The 17,526-nt window shown below is 46.9% G+C and overlaps 1 protein-coding gene across 12 annotated transcripts in view; it reads left to right on the top strand.

The window, feature by feature from the left end:
• Positions 1 to 301: 301 nt before the first annotated feature.
• PNPLA4 (patatin like phospholipase domain containing 4) overlaps positions 302 to 17,526 on the top strand; it is a 181,339-nt gene continuing 164,114 nt past the window's right edge. For 9 of the 12 annotated variants that reach the window (XR_010240052.1, XR_010240098.1, XM_063955497.1 and 6 more), the window contains exons 1-2: positions 302 to 410; positions 1,147 to 1,332. Coding sequence is in view for 10 of the 12 variants with exons in the window: in XM_063955497.1 (XP_063811567.1) it covers positions 1,153 to 1,332 (180 nt within the window). In the remaining 2 variants the exon portion in view is untranslated. Of the gene's footprint in view, positions 411 to 496; positions 611 to 1,146; positions 1,333 to 17,526 lie in introns of those variants that run through there. The other 3 variants (XM_063955499.1, XM_063955498.1, XM_063955500.1) reach the window with 3 other exon arrangements.

Consider the following 17,526-nt stretch of genomic DNA (forward strand, 5'->3'; position numbering starts at 1 on the left):
CTGTGTAATAGCAAAAAGTGATATATGTATTTGTGAGCTCTGAAATGGCTGCGAAAAAGTCTGTGACAGCATACACATGAATTATATATCTGTAAGGAACAGCAGAAATAAAGCTGCACATCCTAGGCTGCCGCTGTACTAAAGCTGTACTGAAAGGTTTATAAAAGAAAAAGTAAAAAAAGAAGCATTTTGAGGTGAGATTCCGGTCAAGATATACAGCAATTTGCATAAGCAGCTTTGCTAAGGGGAAAAAAACCACCTTCTATCTAGCAGGCCTACTATAACTGGATCAGACTGACGGCTCTATTGGCTGTTACTATAATCGCTGTTATTGGCTGGTGACATACAGTAGGCAGGGAGGCTGGTGGTAGAGAGAGATCCTTCCTGGTTTCTATGGCAAGAAAAAAAAGGTCAGAGTGCTGGAATAACAAATGTTTACTGCAGCTCAGGGCTGTGTAAGAGCTGGCAGGGCTCAGAGAATGATACATTCTTCTCAGTGCTAGGGTGGAGAGAGGGAGAGCAGCCTCTGTGCTGCATTTGTCCTTTCTATTTCCTGTATGCTGCAGCCAGCACGCTTCTGTATATGCTGCCTTCGTAGCAGAGACTTATTGTATTGTATTTGCTTGCACACTCTTTATGTTTTGATATTTTAAATATTATATACTGTATGTGTGTGTATAGATAAATAGATATGTTTTTTTTAATAATGACAGAATTTTTAATAAAGTAAGCAGTAAGTAAGATAATGGAAATATATTTCATTTAGGCACAAATAAGTAAATAAATACTGAGCTTGATATGGGAATAGAATTTCCTTTTGCTCCTGTTTAATGTCAGCTTTGGGATGGCTCGCCTAATGTGGTTTATTCTAGGTGCAGAGAAACAGCTGGTCCCTTGTTCAGGTTTACATGGCCTCTATTTGCCTACATTCACAATACAAAATATCTTGTTTTACTGGACAAAGTGCTATATAATCTCTATAACATGACATCCTGTTTTATTATTGTGCTCAGTAAGATCTTCTTAGGATCGTACAAATCAAGTACATTTTGAAGTGGATTAGAGTGCAGTCTATTATTATCACGTTGCTTAGAGAATAATAGAGATGTTTCCAATTCACTCTACATGCTTTTTTTTATTTTGTAGGACACAATGAACCATTTAAACCTGTCTTTTGCTGCTTGTGGATTTCTTGGAATATACCACTTGGGGGCAGCATCTGCTCTATTAAAACATGGTGGGACAATGCTGAAGGCTGTGAAGGTCTTTGCTGGGGCTTCAGCAGGATCCCTGGCTGCTACAGTGCTTTTAACAGCTCCAGACAAAATAAAGGTAATTAAAGGTGTAATCTAAAAGTCTAAATAGATTTAATATTATGTGTGGAGTTAGCTGATACATTAGATAATCCTTATCAGGATTTATACATGTTTTATGTGCTTAATTAAAATCCTTTGGTTAAACTCAGTACAGTACAGAAACTAACATTAATGCACAAGATTATACACAGAATCATAACATCTAGCTCCACATACATTATATAACAGTATTGGTACATGTAGAATGCTTTCTGTATGAAGTTAATTAAATGTGAGAATCAAAGAAAGCTATTTAAGACTGTAATTGCCGGTGTGCCACCAAAGGTTTTAGTTGAATTTTAAAGGCGAGATTACAGTAACTAAAGTAAATAATAGAAAGAAATCTGTTAATAAGAAAATATGAATTCTTATGGGAGTTTAGGTTTCTGCTTTTTGGTGAAACAATTTATTAAGTAAAAACCTATGGGGGTAATTCCAAGTTGATCGCAGCAGGAAATTTTTTAGCAGTTGGGCAAAACCATGTGCACTGCAGGGGAGGCAGATATAACATGTGCAGAGAGAGTTAGATTTGGGTGGGTTATTTTGTTTCTGTGCAGGGTAAATACTGGCTGCTTTATTTTTACACTGCAATTTAGATTGCAGATTGAACACACCACACCCAAATCTATCTCTCTCTGCACATGTTATATCTGCATTCCCTGCAGTGCACATGGTTTTGCCCAACTGCTAAAAAATTTCCTGCTGCGATCAACTTGGAATTACCCCCATATTTTCTTTTTCTCTGACGTCCTAGTGGATGCTGGGAACTCCGTAAGGACCATGGGGAATAGCGGCTCCGCAGGAGACTGGGCACAAAAGTAAAAGCTTTAGGACTACCTGGTGTGCACTGGCTCCTCCCCCTATGACCCTCCTCCAAGCCTCAGTTAGATTTTTGTGCCCGGCCGAGAAGGGTGCACACTAGGGGCTCTCCTGAGCTTCTTAGTGAAAGTTTAGGTTTTTTATTTTCAGTGAGACCTGCTGGCAACAGGCTCACTGCATCGAGGGACTAAGGGGAGAAGAAGCGAACTCACCTGAGTGCAGAGTGGATTGGGCTTCTTAGGCTACTGGACACCATTAGCTCCAGAGGGACCGAACACAGGCCCAGCCTCGGAGCTCGGTCCCAGAGCCGCGCCGCCGGCCCCCTTACAGAGCCAGAAGCAAGAAGAGGTCCGGAAAAATCGGCGGCAGAAGACATCAGTCTTCAACAAGGTAGCGCACAGCACTGCAGCTGTGCGCCATTGTTACTCAGGCACACTTCACACTCCGGTCACTGAGGGTGCAGGGCGCTAGGGGGGGGCGCCCTGAGCAGCAATGTAAAACACCTTGGCTGGCATAAATACACCACATATAACCCCCAGGGCTATATGGATGTATTTTAACCCCTGCCAGAACTCACCAAAAAGCGGGAGAAAAGGCCGCCGAGAAGGGGGCGGAGCCTATCTCCTCAGCACACGGGCGCCATTTTCCATCACAGCTCCGCTGGAAGGACGTCTCCCTGACTCTCCCCTGCAGTCCTGCACTACAGAAAAGGGTAAAAAAGAGAGGGGGGGCACTAATTTGGCGCAGTTTTGATTCTAACAGCAGCTATAAAGGGAAAAGCACATTTTATAGTGGTATTCCTGTATATATATAGCGCTCTGGTGTGTGCTGGCATACTCTCCCTCTGTCTCCCCAAAGGGCTAGTGGGGTCCTGTCCTCTATCAGAGCATTCCCTGTGTGTGTGCGGTGTCGGTACGATTGTGTCGACATGTTTGAGGAGGAAAATGAGATGGAGGCGGAGCAATTGCCTATTATACAGTTGTCACCCCCTAGGGAGTCGACACCTGAGTGGATGAGCTTATGGAAGGAATTGCGTGACAGTGTCAGCTCTTTACGACAGACAGTTGACGACATGAGACAGCCGGCTACTCAGCTTGTGCCTGTCCAGGGGTCTCAAACGCCATCAGGGGCTTTAAAACGCCCGTTACCTCAAATGGCAGACACAGACACGGATACTGACTCCAGTGTCGATGATGAGGAGACATACGTGACTTCCACTAGGGCCACACGTTACATGATTGAAGCAATGAAAAATGTATTGCATATCTCTGATAATACAAGTACCACTAAAAAGGGTATTATGTTTGGTGAGAAAAAACTGCCTGTAGTTTTTCCTGTATCCGAGGAATTAAATGAAGTGTGTGAAGAGGCGTGGGTTTCCCCCGATAAAAAACTGATAATTCCTAAAAGGTTATTGGCATCGTACCCTTTCCCGCCAGAGGATAGGGCACGTTGGGAAACACCCCCTAGGGTGGATAAAGCGCTCACACGCTTGTCTAAACAGGTAGCACTACCCTCTCCTGATACGGCCGCCCTAAAGGAACCTGCCGATAGAAAGCTGGAGAATATCCTAAAATGTATATACTCTCACACGGGTGTTATACTGCGACCAGCAATCGCCTCAGCCTGGATGTGCAGTGCGGGCCTGGCGTGGTCGGATTCCCTGACTGAAAATATTGATACCCTAGATAGGGACAGTATATTACTGACTATAGAGCATTTGAAGGATGCATTTCTATATATGCGTGATGCACAGAGGGATATTTGCCGACTGGCATCAAGAGTTAGCGCGCTGTCCATTTCTGCAAGAAGAGGTTTATGGACGCGGCAGTGGTCAGGCGATGCGGATTCTAAAAGGCACATGGAAGTATTGCCTTATAAGGGGGAGGAGTTATTTGGGGTAGGTCTATCAGACCTGGTAGCCACGGCAACTGCTGGAAAATCCAAATTTTTACCCCAGGTAGCTTCTCAACCTAAGAAGACGCCGTATTATCAGGCGCAGTCCTTTCGGCCCCATAAGGGCAAGCGGGCAAAAGGCGCCTCATTTCTGCCCCGTGGCAGAGGGAGAGGAAAAAGGCTGCAGCAAACAGCCAGTTCCCAGGAACAAAAGCCCTCTCCCGCCTCCGCAAAGTCCTCAGCATGACGCTGGGGCTTTACAAGCGGACTCAGGCACGGTGGGGGCCCGTCTCAAGAAGTTCAGTGCGCAGTGGGCCCACTCGCAAGTGGACCCCTGGATCCTTCAAGTGGTATCTCAGCGGTACAATTTGGAATTCGAGACGTCTCCCCCTCGCCGTTTTCTAAAGTCTGCTTTACCGACGTCTCCCTCAGACAGGGAGGCAGTATTGGAAGCCATTCACAAGCTGTATTCCCAGCAGGTGATAATCAAGGTACCCCTCCTACAACAGGGAAAGGGGTACTATTCCACACTATTTGTGGTACCGAAGCCGGACGGCTCGGTGAGACCAATTTTAAACCTAAAATCCTTGAACACTTACATACAAAGGTTCAAATTCAAGATGGAGTCACTCAGAGCAGTGATTGCAAACCTGGAAGAAGGGGACTATATGGTGTCTCTGGACATCAAAGATGCTTACCTACATGTCCCAATTTACCCTTCTCACCAAGGGTACCTCAGGTTTGTGGTACAGAACTGTCACTATCAGTTTCAGACGCTGCCGTTTGGACTGTCCACGGCACCCAGGGTCTTTACCAAGGTAATGGCCGAAATGATGATACTCCTTCGAAGGAAGGGAGTTTTAGTTATCCCTTACTTGGACGATCTCCTGATAAGGGCAAGATCCAGGGAACAGTTGGAAGTCGGGGTAGCACTATCTCAGATAGTGCTGCGCCAGCACGGTTGGATTCTCAATATTCCAAAATCACAGCTGATCCCGACGACACGACTTCTATTCCTAGGGATGATCCTGGACACAGTCCAGAAAAAGGTGTTTCTCCCGGAGGAGAAAGCCAGGGAGTTATCCGAACTAGTCAGAAATCTCCTAAAACCAGGCCAAGTCTCAGTGCATCAATGCACAAGGGTCCTGGGAAAGATGGTGGCTTCTTACGAAGCAATCCCATTTGGCAGATTCCACGCAAGAACCTTCCAGTGGGATCTGCTAGACAAATGGTCCGGGTCGCATCTTCAGATGCATCAGCGGATAATCTTGTCACCAAGGACAAGGGTGTCTCTCCTGTGGTGGTTGCAGAGTGCTCATCTTCTAGAGGGCCGCAGATTCGGCATTCAGGACTGGGTCCTGGTGACCACGGATGCCAGCCTGAGAGGCTGGGGAGCAGTCACACAGGGAAAAAATTTCCAGGGCTTGTGGTCAAGCCTGGAGACATTACTTCACATAAATATCCTGGAGCTAAGGGCCATCTACAATGCTCTAAGCCTAGCAAGACCTCTGCTTCAAAGTCAGCCGGTGCTGATCCAGTCAGACAACATCACGGCAGTCGCCCACGTAAACAGACAGGGCGGCACGAGAAGCAGGAGGGCAATGACAGAAGTTGCAAGGATTCTCCGCTGGGCAGAAAATCATGTGATAGCACTGTCAGCAGTGTTCATTCCGGGAGTGGACAACTGGGAAGCAGACTTCCTCAGCAGACACGACCTCCACCCGGGGGAGTGGGTACTTCACCCAGAAGTCTTCCACATGATTGTGAACCGTTGGGAAAAACCAAAGGTGGACATGATGGCGTCCCGCCTCAACAAAAAACTAGACAGGTATTGCGCCAGGTCAAGGGACCCTAAGGCAATAGCTGTGGACGCTCTGGTAACACCGTGGGTGTACCAGTCAGTGTATGTGTTCCCTCCTCTGCCTCTCATACCCAAGGTACTGAGAATCATAAGAAGGAGAGGAGTAAGGACTATACTCGTGGCTCCGGATTGGCCAAGAAGGACTTGGTACCCGGAACTTCAAGAGATGCTCACAGAGGACCCGTGGCCTCTACCTCTAAGAAAGGACCTGCTCCAGCAGGGACCCTGTCTGTTCCAAGACTTACCGCGGCTGCGTTTGACGGCATGGCGGTTGAACGCCGGATCCTGAAGGAAAAAGGCATTCCGGATGAAGTCATCCCTACCCTGATCAAAGCCAGGAAGGATGTAACCGTACAAAATATGTTGCGTGGTGCGAGGCCAGGAAGGCCCCTACAGAGGAATTTCAACTGGGTCGTTTCCTGCATTTCCTGCAAACAGGACTGTCTATGGGCCTAAAATTAGGGTCCATTAAGGTTCAAATTTCGGCCCTGTCAATTTTCTTCCAAAAAGAACTGGCTTCAGTTCCTGAAGTTCAGACGTTTGTCAAGGGGGTACTGCATATACAGCCTCCTTTTGTGCCTCCAGTGGCACCTTGGGATCTCAATGTAGTTTGGGGGTTCCTAAAATCACATTGGTTTGAACCACTCCCCACTGTGGACTTAAAATATCTCACTTGGAAAGTGGTAATGTTGTTAGCCCTGGCTTCAGCCAGGCGTGTCTCAGAATTGGCGGCTTTATCCTATAAAAGCCCTTACCTAATTTTTCATACGGACAGGGCAGAATTGAGGACTCGTCCTCAATTTCTCCCTAAGGTGGTTTCAGCGTTTCACTTGAACCAGCCTATCGTGGTACCTGCGGCTACTAGGGACTTGGAGGACTCCAAGTTGCTGGACGTAGTCAGGGCCCTGAAAATATGTTTCCAGGACGGCTGGAGTCAGGAAATCTGACTCGCTGTTTATCCTGTATGCACCCAACAAGCTGGGTGCTCCTGCTTCTAAGCAAACTATTGCTCGTTGGATTTGTAGTACAATTCAGCTTGCACATTCTGTGGCAGGCCTGCCACAGCCAAAATCTGTAAAAGCCCATTCCACAAGGAAGGTGGGCTCATCTTGGGCGGCTGCCCGAGGGGTCTCGGCTTTACAACTTTGCCGAGCAGCTACTTGGTCAGGGGCAAACACGTTTGCTAAATTCTACAAATTTGATACCCTGGCTGAGGAGGACCTTGAGTTCTCTCATTCGGTGCTGCAGAGTCATCCGCACTCTCCCGCCCGTTTGGGAGCTTTGGTATAATCCCCATGGTCCTTACGGAGTTCCCAGCATCCACTAGGACGTCAGAGAAAATAAGAATTTACTTACCGATAATTCTATTTCTCATAGTCCGTAGTGGATGCTGGGCGCCCATCCCAAGTGCGGATTGTCTGCAATACTTGTACATAGTTATTGTTACAAAAATCGGGTTATTATTGTTGTGAGCCATCTTTTCAGAGGCTCCTCTGTTATCATGCTGTTAACTGGGTTCAGATCACAGGTTGTACGGTGTGATTGGTGTGGCTGGTATGAGTCTTACCCGGGATTCAAAATCCTTCCTTATTGTGTACGCTCGTCCGGGCACAGTATCCTAACTGAGGCTTGGAGGAGGGTCATAGGGGGAGGAGCCAGTGCACACCAGGTAGTCCTAAAGCTTTTACTTTTGTGCCCAGTCTCCTGCGGAGCCGCTATTCCCCATGGTCCTTACGGAGTTCCCAGCATCCACTACGGACTATGAGAAATAGAATTATCGGTAAGTAAATTCTTATTTTAAGTGCCACATGTGCTATGGAGGCCACTGTAGCAAGACTGATAATGAGGTGACAAGGCTTTGAAAGGACTCATTGACATGCATTACGTGCCCTACAACCTATATTAGGCCCAATTTTTGTTATTTGACTATAAATCAGGTTGCAGAACAACTAAGAACCTTGCTGACCGCAAATTCTTTAATAGTTGTGTTTACGGTGAAAGAAAATGTTTACTTTCTCCCTAACCTAGATTGTGCCCTGGAAGAAACCCTACACCCCAAAATAATGGCAGACACCCCATACTGTTCATGTGGCCATGCTAGGATTCTATATTTGGTGATGACAGTAATATGTCTAGGCTGAGGAACTGAAAACGATTAGGCTGGGATTACACAAGCAATTTTCAGTCACATGAGTAAATGTCATGCGATTAATCGCTTGCAAAACCAGAGTGTGATTTAGCGTGACTTTATGCAATTCATCACATAAGATTAGTCACTTAAAACAAAAATCTGCCTCTACAGTATTCTGTTTTTATGTAGTTAATGCTCAGAATATCCTTACATCTCCTGGGATCAGCGATTAATTGCTCGTTCCATTAGGCTCTATGGCCAAAATGTATCATCTGAAGCTCATGTGAGGTGATTTAATTGTAACACTAGGAGATGGAATATCATTATAGCACTAAAGAGTGATTAAAAATTGCTTATGTAGCAAAGTGTATTGGAAACAATTTGTTGCGAAACAGGTAATAGCATTTAATCAGTTATCATTGCGTGACCCAGCCACCACCAGCCAATTGCAGAGATACGTGGGTAGTCAGTTTGCCTTATTGTACAGCTTTTTACAATCCCTTTAAAAATAAAACACATGTAATGTGAGTGTGGTGCTTCTAACATCACTGGATGTAAAATGCCAATGTGTACCTGGCTTGTTAGTGTGTTACATAACCAACGTTTTCTATATCATTTGGTGGGTTCCCATGCACTGATTGATGATCCTTGCTGTGCAAGCCTGCATGACTGATATGCATTATGATGAGTTTATTTTTATCCCTATATGTAGTAGTGTATGTGGCACCTTATTTGGCTGCTCACTCGCACAATCCAACCATGTGCCCCATACCCTGAACTCTGTATGGGTAAATACTAGCTGCTTAAATATTTATTATACAGTAGATAAATTGGGTCCCATCTAAGCAAGCTCTCATGTGTTTGCTGTCACATAATGAGTATGGTGAGGCCTGTCTACAGGCAACGCTTATGGGGACCCACCGAAGGGCTAGATTGAATAAGAGGTTTTGTAAATGGTATGCAGTTAACATACCGCCTGTCGGCATCCCGGCGATCGCAATACAGGTGCCGCTATCCCAACGGGTACAATTCCGCCGCCAGAATTCCGGCGAGGTAGGTGATTATCCCTCTGTGGGTGTCCACGCCAGTGTAGTGAGCGCAAGGGGCCTCAATGTGCTTGCCCTGATGCTGACATTCTGGCGGGCGGGAGGCCAATGTCGGTATACTGATCTCAGTTGTTCTTCCCTTACACAAGTGTCATATTTAAAGAAATAATAATAATCTGCAATGATTACAGCAATGTGTAGCACCATAACACACCCAATACTATTCTGATCAAAGTATATTGGTTATAATACAACATGTAATGTGTATGACCATCTTTCAACTGCGCTAATGGGAAAAGTAAAGAAATAAAAGATCCTGTTGCTTGGGCTGTACTCAGAATGGCTGAATGATTTTTACTTTGTTATTTGTATGGTCATTGGGCACATCCTGTATCTCAGCATCCAGGCTGAAATGCAGAATGGTAAGGTATGTCGCTATCATTGTTCATGCAATTATTTCATTGTGTAACACATTTTTGTTTTAAGACGCCTTGCACACTGGTGTCCACAGGGCCGAAACTAGGATTTTCATCACCCGGGACAAGGCAGCAATTTGGAGCACCCCTACCCCACCCCCCACTCACCCCCACAAAAAAAAACCCTATCAGACTAAAATAATCAGATTATCAAACATTTTGAAAAAAGGTGATACTGCTGGACAATATTCCCCTATGTGCCTCAAATGCCCTATGCGTCACATGCCCCGCCAGCGTGTTCAATTACATGCTTCTCTGTGTGTTCCCATACATTGCACTATATCATAACACTTCATCACTGCACTACATTCCCCTATCCACTGCACTACATCACTATACTACATCCCCTACACGCTGAACTACATCACTACACTACATGCCCCTATACACTACACTACATACCCTATATGCTACACTACATCACTACACTACATCCCCTTATATGCTATACCACACTGGTGCACTACATGCCCCTATATACTGCAATACATGACCACACTACATACCCTATATGGTACACTACATCACTGCACTACACCCCCCTATAAGCTACACCAAATCCCCCCCCCCATCTGGTAAGCAAAGCGTAGGTTGATACTGCTAATTGGGTGCACAGTGCGCTTCTATAGTAGCTCGTATGGTGCACCGAATGCTAGTCGCAGCATTGCATGGCAAAGAAGAGAGTTTAAGACAGTAGCCAACATGGGAGAGATCTTAGGTACTGGAGCTCACCCGCACAGCGTCGGAGCCAGCTGCGGGCAGACAGGTGAGTCATATACATTGCCCTGGGAGCTGTCTGTTGTCTCACTGGAGCAGCACAGCACTGCCGGTAAAAAAAACCAAAAAAAAAAAACCTGCTACCCTGTAACTCCTCGCATGCCCCCTTAGCCCCCCCCCCTAGTTACGGCCCTGGTGTCCAAATGTCTAAATGTTTTTAGTCGTATTTGATAATTCTGTAAACACGTTGATTCAAATGACCCTAATCTTATTAACTTATATTTATAAGGCGCCACAAGGTTAAGATGGCATAGGACAAAGGGGTGAAACATGCAGCAGTTTACATGGGCACAAATTAATAAAGACAAGCACATGACTTTGCAAATATACATAATTGCATCACTAAAGTGCTCAGATTACATAATATACTTAGAGAATACAAGCGGGAGAGGACACTGCTTGCAAGATCTTACTTTGAAACCAGTAGCAATTGTTTTTCCAACACTTGCTACACATTTTTAATACACCACAAGTGAGGTCAATAGTGACCCTCCTTAGCGCAAGCGCCCTCTAACTACCTTGTCTTGCATGATTGTAATTCATTGGTGTTTAAAGTAACACCAGTTGGTAAGATGTACAGTTATCATGTGCACTGTACCATATTATGGTACATAATTGCAGTAACCCAACCCCATCCATAAATACTGCAACACAATAAATACTATACTGTACCTCCTAAACGCCTCACTTTAGGGCTTCCCTATGATAACCACAACAGTCGATGTAATTTTTTTACAGTACTAGAACAGAGGATTATGGGCGTGCGCTGAGCAACTGGCAGGTATTTTTACTAAGATTTTAAATTTTTCATTGAGTCAATGTATTTTCCCGCAGTGTTTAAAACTTCAATTATTGTTCCAATTCCGAAGACTGCAGTAGTCACTGGTCTGAACGATTATAGGCCGATTGCTCTCACTTCGTTGATTATGAAATGTTTCGAGAGAATTGTTTTGAATCATTTAAAAAGTGTTATTCCATTGGGATTTGACCCCAATCAGTTTGCCTATCGGTCGAACAGATCAACTGAAGATGCAGCTCTTATGGTCCTCCTATGCTAGATTGTTATTCGTGGATTATAGCTCCATTTTTAACACGGTAGTGCCAGCGGTGTTAGTAAAAAAGCTTTTAGAGATCGGATATGATACGGCCATATGCAACTGGCTGTTGGATTTCCTGACAGATCACCCGCAGACAGTCAGACTGGGCTCTGACTTGTCTTCGGAACTGGTATTAAACGTAGGAGTTCCGCAGGGTTGTGTTCTAAGCCCCTTCTTATATTCCTTGTATACCTCCGACTGTGAGTCTAATTCGGAAACAATCTCTGTGATAAAGTTTGCGGATGACAACACTTTGGTGGGTTTGATAACTGGCGGAAATGAGAGTAGTTATAGAGAGGAAGTGAGAAGACTCGCTGAGTGGGGGGTAAAAAATAACTTGTTGTTAAACGGTAAGAAAACTAAGGAGGTTGTGGTAGATTTTAGGAAATCTAAAAAAAAACTAGCATCTGCCTCTTGATACTGTACGGTGAGGAGGTGGATAGGGTTACCGATGTGAAATTTTTGGGGATTAAATTTACAGAGGATTTATCATGGTCCTTGCATATCACGTCAGTGGTCGGGAAGGCTCAGCAGCGTTTTTTTTGCTTACGGAAGATCCGAGCAGCAGGTCTGCAGCAATCAACATTGTTAAATTTTACCGCTGTGTGAATGAGAGCTTGCTGACCTACGCGATTACTGTGTGGTATGGTAATGCCAAGTGTTCTGATCTTGTTGCCCTGGAGAGAGTGATCAAATCTCCAGAGAGTATCATTGGCCAATCCTTGCCTAGGTTGATGGATGTACTCACTGCAAGGAGTCTAGTGTTCACTCTAGGAGTGAAAAGGGGCAGGGCGCCAGACTCCGGGGGCACACAAATTAGGGGGCGTGGCCACGCCTACGTCATTTTAGGGGGCGGTGCGGCCCACAGACGCTACTATAGAGAGCGTCTGTGGCCGGCGACGTCACTGTTGGGGGCGTGCCGCCGGCCCCCTTACAGAGCCAGAAGCAAGAAGAGGTCCGGAAAAATCGGCGGCAGAAGACATCAGTCTTCAACAAGGTAGCGCACAGCACTGCAGCTGTGCGCCATTGTTACTCAGGCACACTTCACACTCCGGTCACTGAGGGTGCAGGGCGCTAGGGGGGGGCGCCCTGAGCAGCAATGTAAAACACCTTGGCTGGCATAAATACACCACATATAACCCCCAGGGCTATATGGATGTATTTTAACCCCTGCCAGAACTCACCAAAAAGCGGGAGAAAAGGCCGCCGAGAAGGGGGCGGAGCCTATCTCCTCAGCACACGGGCGCCATTTTCCATCACAGCTCCGCTGGAAGGACGTCTCCCTGACTCTCCCCTGCAGTCCTGCACTACAGAAAAGGGTAAAAAAGAGAGGGGGGGCACTAATTTGGCGCAGTTTTGATTCTAACAGCAGCTATAAAGGGAAAAGCACATTTTATAGTGGTATTCCTGTATATATATAGCGCTCTGGTGTGTGCTGGCATACTCTCCCTCTGTCTCCCCAAAGGGCTAGTGGGGTCCTGTCCTCTATCAGAGCATTCCCTGTGTGTGTGCGGTGTCGGTACGATTGTGTCGACATGTTTGAGGAGGAAAATGAGATGGAGGCGGAGCAATTGCCTATTATACAGTTGTCACCCCCTAGGGAGTCGACACCTGAGTGGATGAGCTTATGGAAGGAATTGCGTGACAGTGTCAGCTCTTTACGACAGACAGTTGACGACATGAGACAGCCGGCTACTCAGCTTGTGCCTGTCCAGGGGTCTCAAACGCCATCAGGGGCTTTAAAACGCCCGTTACCTCAAATGGCAGACACAGACACGGATACTGACTCCAGTGTCGATGATGAGGAGACATACGTGACTTCCACTAGGGCCACACGTTACATGATTGAAGCAATGAAAAATGTATTGCATATCTCTGATAATACAAGTACCACTAAAAAGGGTATTATGTTTGGTGAGAAAAAACTGCCTGTAGTTTTTCCTGTATCCGAGGAATTAAATGAAGTGTGTGAAGAGGCGTGGGTTTCCCCCGATAAAAAACTGATAATTCCTAAAAGGTTATTGGCATCGTACCCTTTCCCGCCAGAGGATAGGGCACGTTGGGAAACACCCCCTAGGGTGGATAAAGCGCTCACACGCTTGTCTAAACAGGTAGCACTACCCTCTCCTGATACGGCCGCCCTAAAGGAACCTGCCGATAGAAAGCTGGAGAATATCCTAAAATGTATATACTCTCACACGGGTGTTATACTGCGACCAGCAATCGCCTCAGCCTGGATGTGCAGTGCGGGCCTGGCGTGGTCGGATTCCCTGACTGAAAATATTGATACCCTAGATAGGGACAGTATATTACTGACTATAGAGCATTTGAAGGATGCATTTCTATATATGCGTGATGCACAGAGGGATATTTGCCGACTGGCATCAAGAGTTAGCGCGCTGTCCATTTCTGCAAGAAGAGGTTTATGGACGCGGCAGTGGTCAGGCGATGCGGATTCTAAAAGGCACATGGAAGTATTGCCTTATAAGGGGGAGGAGTTATTTGGGGTAGGTCTATCAGACCTGGTAGCCACGGCAACTGCTGGAAAATCCAAATTTTTACCCCAGGTAGCTTCTCAACCTAAGAAGACGCCGTATTATCAGGCGCAGTCCTTTCGGCCCCATAAGGGCAAGCGGGCAAAAGGCGCCTCATTTCTGCCCCGTGGCAGAGGGAGAGGAAAAAGGCTGCAGCAAACAGCCAGTTCCCAGGAACAAAAGCCCTCTCCCGCCTCCGCAAAGTCCTCAGCATGACGCTGGGGCTTTACAAGCGGACTCAGGCACGGTGGGGGCCCGTCTCAAGAAGTTCAGTGCGCAGTGGGCCCACTCGCAAGTGGACCCCTGGATCCTTCAAGTGGTATCTCAGCGGTACAATTTGGAATTCGAGACGTCTCCCCCTCGCCGTTTTCTAAAGTCTGCTTTACCGACGTCTCCCTCAGACAGGGAGGCAGTATTGGAAGCCATTCACAAGCTGTATTCCCAGCAGGTGATAATCAAGGTACCCCTCCTACAACAGGGAAAGGGGTACTATTCCACACTATTTGTGGTACCGAAGCCGGACGGCTCGGTGAGACCAATTTTAAACCTAAAATCCTTGAACACTTACATACAAAGGTTCAAATTCAAGATGGAGTCACTCAGAGCAGTGATTGCAAACCTGGAAGAAGGGGACTATATGGTGTCTCTGGACATCAAAGATGCTTACCTACATGTCCCAATTTACCCTTCTCACCAAGGGTACCTCAGGTTTGTGGTACAGAACTGTCACTATCAGTTTCAGACGCTGCCGTTTGGACTGTCCACGGCACCCAGGGTCTTTACCAAGGTAATGGCCGAAATGATGATACTCCTTCGAAGGAAGGGAGTTTTAGTTATCCCTTACTTGGACGATCTCCTGATAAGGGCAAGATCCAGGGAACAGTTGGAAGTCGGGGTAGCACTATCTCAGATAGTGCTGCGCCAGCACGGTTGGATTCTCAATATTCCAAAATCACAGCTGATCCCGACGACACGACTTCTATTCCTAGGGATGATCCTGGACACAGTCCAGAAAAAGGTGTTTCTCCCGGAGGAGAAAGCCAGGGAGTTATCCGAACTAGTCAGAAATCTCCTAAAACCAGGCCAAGTCTCAGTGCATCAATGCACAAGGGTCCTGGGAAAGATGGTGGCTTCTTACGAAGCAATCCCATTTGGCAGATTCCACGCAAGAACCTTCCAGTGGGATCTGCTAGACAAATGGTCCGGGTCGCATCTTCAGATGCATCAGCGGATAATCTTGTCACCAAGGACAAGGGTGTCTCTCCTGTGGTGGTTGCAGAGTGCTCATCTTCTAGAGGGCCGCAGATTCGGCATTCAGGACTGGGTCCTGGTGACCACGGATGCCAGCCTGAGAGGCTGGGGAGCAGTCACACAGGGAAAAAATTTCCAGGGCTTGTGGTCAAGCCTGGAGACATTACTTCACATAAATATCCTGGAGCTAAGGGCCATCTACAATGCTCTAAGCCTAGCAAGACCTCTGCTTCAAAGTCAGCCGGTGCTGATCCAGTCAGACAACATCACGGCAGTCGCCCACGTAAACAGACAGGGCGGCACGAGAAGCAGGAGGGCAATGACAGAAGTTGCAAGGATTCTCCGCTGGGCAGAAAATCATGTGATAGCACTGTCAGCAGTGTTCATTCCGGGAGTGGACAACTGGGAAGCAGACTTCCTCAGCAGACACGACCTCCACCCGGGGGAGTGGGTACTTCACCCAGAAGTCTTCCACATGATTGTGAACCGTTGGGAAAAACCAAAGGTGGACATGATGGCGTCCCGCCTCAACAAAAAACTAGACAGGTATTGCGCCAGGTCAAGGGACCCTAAGGCAATAGCTGTGGACGCTCTGGTAACACCGTGGGTGTACCAGTCAGTGTATGTGTTCCCTCCTCTGCCTCTCATACCCAAGGTACTGAGAATCATAAGAAGGAGAGGAGTAAGGACTATACTCGTGGCTCCGGATTGGCCAAGAAGGACTTGGTACCCGGAACTTCAAGAGATGCTCACAGAGGACCCGTGGCCTCTACCTCTAAGAAAGGACCTGCTCCAGCAGGGACCCTGTCTGTTCCAAGACTTACCGCGGCTGCGTTTGACGGCATGGCGGTTGAACGCCGGATCCTGAAGGAAAAAGGCATTCCGGATGAAGTCATCCCTACCCTGATCAAAGCCAGGAAGGATGTAACCGTACAAAATATGTTGCGTGGTGCGAGGCCAGGAAGGCCCCTACAGAGGAATTTCAACTGGGTCGTTTCCTGCATTTCCTGCAAACAGGACTGTCTATGGGCCTAAAATTAGGGTCCATTAAGGTTCAAATTTCGGCCCTGTCAATTTTCTTCCAAAAAGAACTGGCTTCAGTTCCTGAAGTTCAGACGTTTGTCAAGGGGGTACTGCATATACAGCCTCCTTTTGTGCCTCCAGTGGCACCTTGGGATCTCAATGTAGTTTGGGGGTTCCTAAAATCACATTGGTTTGAACCACTCCCCACTGTGGACTTAAAATATCTCACTTGGAAAGTGGTAATGTTGTTAGCCCTGGCTTCAGCCAGGCGTGTCTCAGAATTGGCGGCTTTATCCTATAAAAGCCCTTACCTAATTTTTCATACGGACAGGGCAGAATTGAGGACTCGTCCTCAATTTCTCCCTAAGGTGGTTTCAGCGTTTCACTTGAACCAGCCTATCGTGGTACCTGCGGCTACTAGGGACTTGGAGGACTCCAAGTTGCTGGACGTAGTCAGGGCCCTGAAAATATGTTTCCAGGACGGCTGGAGTCAGGAAATCTGACTCGCTGTTTATCCTGTATGCACCCAACAAGCTGGGTGCTCCTGCTTCTAAGCAAACTATTGCTCGTTGGATTTGTAGTACAATTCAGCTTGCACATTCTGTGGCAGGCCTGCCACAGCCAAAATCTGTAAAAGCCCATTCCACAAGGAAGGTGGGCTCATCTTGGGCGGCTGCCCGAGGGGTCTCGGCTTTACAACTTTGCCGAGCAGCTACTTGGTCAGGGGCAAACACGTTTGCTAAATTCTACAAATTTGATACCCTGGCTGAGGAGGACCTTGAGTTCTCTCATTCGGTGCTGCAGAGTCATCCGCACTCTCCCGCCCGTTTGGGAGCTTTGGTATAATCCCCATGGTCCTTACGGAGTTCCCAGCATCCACTAGGACGTCAGAGAAAATAAGAATTTACTTACCGATAATTCTATTTCTCATAGTCCGTAGTGGATGCTGGGCGCCCATCCCAAGTGCGGATTGTCTGCAATACTTGTACATAGTTATTGTTACAAAAATCGGGTTATTATTGTTGTGAGCCATCTTTTCAGAGGCTCCTCTGTTATCATGCTGTTAACTGGGTTCAGATCACAGGTTGTACGGTGTGATTGGTGTGGCTGGTATGAGTCTTACCCGGGATTCAAAATCCTTCCTTATTGTGTACGCTCGTCCGGGCACAGTATCCTAACTGAGGCTTGGAGGAGGGTCATAGGGGGAGGAGCCAGTGCACACCAGGTAGTCCTAAAGCTTTTACTTTTGTGCCCAGTCTC

The sequence above is a fragment of the Pseudophryne corroboree genome, chromosome 2 (genome assembly GCF_028390025.1).
Source record: "Pseudophryne corroboree isolate aPseCor3 chromosome 2, aPseCor3.hap2, whole genome shotgun sequence".
Classification (NCBI taxonomy): Eukaryota; Metazoa; Chordata; class Amphibia; order Anura; family Myobatrachidae; genus Pseudophryne; species Pseudophryne corroboree.